Consider the following 2,581-nt stretch of genomic DNA (forward strand, 5'->3'; position numbering starts at 1 on the left):
CTGCTCGGTGGACAGACAGATCAAATAATTGTAATATTGATTCTGATACAGTTCATTTGAAGATATTATCTAAATATTTATTATTAATCATAACCAGTTATAATTAGTCATAAATATTTCCCTTTTTAGAGCTGAAAAACCCTACACCTATGTAAGCTCTATTCAGTATTATTCAGCAGCTTTTCAGCTTGCTCAGGAGCAAATTACCCTCCTCCATCCCCAGCTCCTCCTTTCGCCACAGTCAGGACTTGGCTTTCTGATATTCCTTGCTAATCAGACTCCTTTATCTTGAATAAAGTGTTACACTTAAATATCATTAAGTACATTAATGATAGCTGCCTTGTTCTGTTTTGTTAACCCTAGGGGGGTTATTATTGCTGCTCTCCCTGCTCATTCATGACAGGCTGCATGGATGGGCAGGGAGGTTTTTGCCCAGAACAGAACCATACCGCCAAACCAAACTTTGTTAAGTATCTATCATTTTGACGATAGTGGTCCTGACAGAACCACATTTATCACTCCTACACCATCCTAGTAATACACCAACATTACATATTACCCATCACATTACCCTCACCCATACAACAATTCCAGTCACTTATTATTAAAAAATTTGATAGATAATGGAATTCGAGAAAATTTGTACCTATTCATCTATTCATCAATTTGGTACCCTATCTGAGGGCATAAGCTCATACTTGTGTTGAATATGGCTTGGGTCAAAATAATTTTAAGACTTCCTAACAGACCTCTCAAAAATGTCCTGAAGAGAAAGGGGGGACAACATACCAATTATTTTTCCTGCTCTTCTAACCACATTTTGAAGTTGTGATCTAAGTTTAACAGTCAAATTGCCAAACCAAATTGTAAAACCCTAACATATGATAGTTTCAATACCTGGTCTGTAAAACAATAACACCCCAAAAACCTTTGAGCCTTCGCAAAAAATGCAGGCGCTGACTAGCTCGTGTACAAACATAGTCCACTTGATGACTCCATTGCAGCTGAGAATCAAAGTAAATACCTAAATATTTATGCTATTACCTGCTCAACGTCCTCCTTATTAACTAAAATTGGACTATGATCACCCACCAACCTCGGGTCAAAGATAATTTCTTTAGATTTTTTAACATTCAACATCAAGTTGTGTTCCTCACACCACCGCACAACCCCTTCTATCTCTAATTTATACATACCGACATCTGAATTCTTTGTCAGCAAACTGAGTATAGATGTATCATCTGAAACAGTTGATAATAAAGTTATTTATGTACTGATTTCTACAATCATTTGTATATAATGTAAAAAGAAGGGGGGAGCTTACGCAGCCTTGAGGAACTCCAACATTTGTGACCAATATTTCAGAGAAAGTTGAATTAATTTCACTTTCTGTTGTCGTCCAATTAGGAATGCATAATTCCATTTAATTATAATGGTTCACCTCCATCTGGTTTAACTTAAATAACACAATATCTGGAAGTAGAGTATTAAACGCTGAACTCAGATCCATAAACATCAGCTGCAGGATTTTCAAGGTGTTTTAGAATAAAATGTGTCAAAGTATTCAAAGCATCTTCTGTACTCCTATTTTCTTTATAAGTAAATTGATAAGGATCTACTTTATATACAATACATTCTCTCTCAATTTCTCTGTCACAATAAGTTAAAGTGATTTCATCACTATGGACGTTAACGCCACTGGTCTAAAGTCATTATTTTCCAGTGCTGGATGTTTTTTGGAACAGGAATAACGACTGCTTTTTTCCCATATTATAGGAATATTTCCAGTGTCGACTGATAATTGAAATAATGGACTCCAGGCTGGGGTTAATTCATCTGCAAATGTTTTAAGTAAAAGAGCTGAAATACCATCCGGCTCACTGGATTTTTTGGTATGCAGCCTTTTAAAGATTTTAGCGACAACACTTGGGTCCACTACAATCCTATCCTGTGTGAAATCACATGTTACTGAACTAAGCAAATCTCTACATTTATCAATACTACCACTCCCAGGCAGTTCAAACCGAATTTAAAAGTTATTAAATTCATTTGCTTTTTCAAATTCCTTTAAAACCTGTATTTCTTTCTTATTTGAATTTAAATGGATCATTCCTCTCACAACATCCCACAGCTTTTTAGAATCTGAAGTTGAAATGGCTTCTCTAACACATAAATTATGTTTCTCTCTGGCTTCCCTCAAGCTTCTTCTTAGTTAATTTCTCTGAACTCCATTGTATTATTATTTTTAAAAGCTTGATTTCTCCTCCTAATATATTGCTTAATCTCTGGGGTAATATATTCCTTATTATTTGGATATATCTTAATGGTCTTTTTTGGGACCACAGTATCAACACAAAAATGAATATACCCTGTAATTGTTTCCACAATACTGTCAATATTGTCATCTTGATAAAAAATGTCCCAACTTGTAGCTAGAAAACAACCACTCAACTCCTCTTTTGTAGTGTCCCGCCACACATTAACTGTTCTTAAAACTGGTTTACTCTTCCTAAAAGCAGACCTGTAAATAGGAATTAACTGGATGGTATTACGGTCCGAATTTGAAAGAGGAGGCCTAATC

At 35.3% G+C, this 2,581-nt stretch overlaps 2 protein-coding genes across 2 annotated transcripts in view; both read right to left on the reverse strand.

Moving 5' to 3' along the window:
* Window positions 1-2,581, reverse strand: part of acot18 (acyl-CoA thioesterase 18) — a 446,653-nt gene that overhangs the window by 386,478 nt on the left and 57,594 nt on the right.
* The window catches only part of lamb1b (laminin, beta 1b), a 38,377-nt gene that overhangs the window by 12,525 nt on the left and 23,271 nt on the right, over window positions 1-2,581 (reverse strand). The window contains exons 23-24 of the mRNA XM_016287940.1: window positions 898-902; window positions 249-253 (exon numbers count right to left, since the gene is read on the reverse strand). Coding sequence (XP_016143426.1) covers window positions 249-253; window positions 898-902 — 10 coding nt within the window. The remainder of the gene's footprint in view (window positions 1-248; window positions 254-897; window positions 903-2,581) is intronic.

Source organism: Sinocyclocheilus grahami, unplaced genomic scaffold, assembly GCF_001515645.1.
Source record: "Sinocyclocheilus grahami isolate Dianchi unplaced genomic scaffold, SAMN03320097.WGS_v1.1 scaffold226.1, whole genome shotgun sequence".
NCBI classification, from domain to species: Eukaryota; Metazoa; Chordata; class Actinopteri; order Cypriniformes; family Cyprinidae; genus Sinocyclocheilus; species Sinocyclocheilus grahami.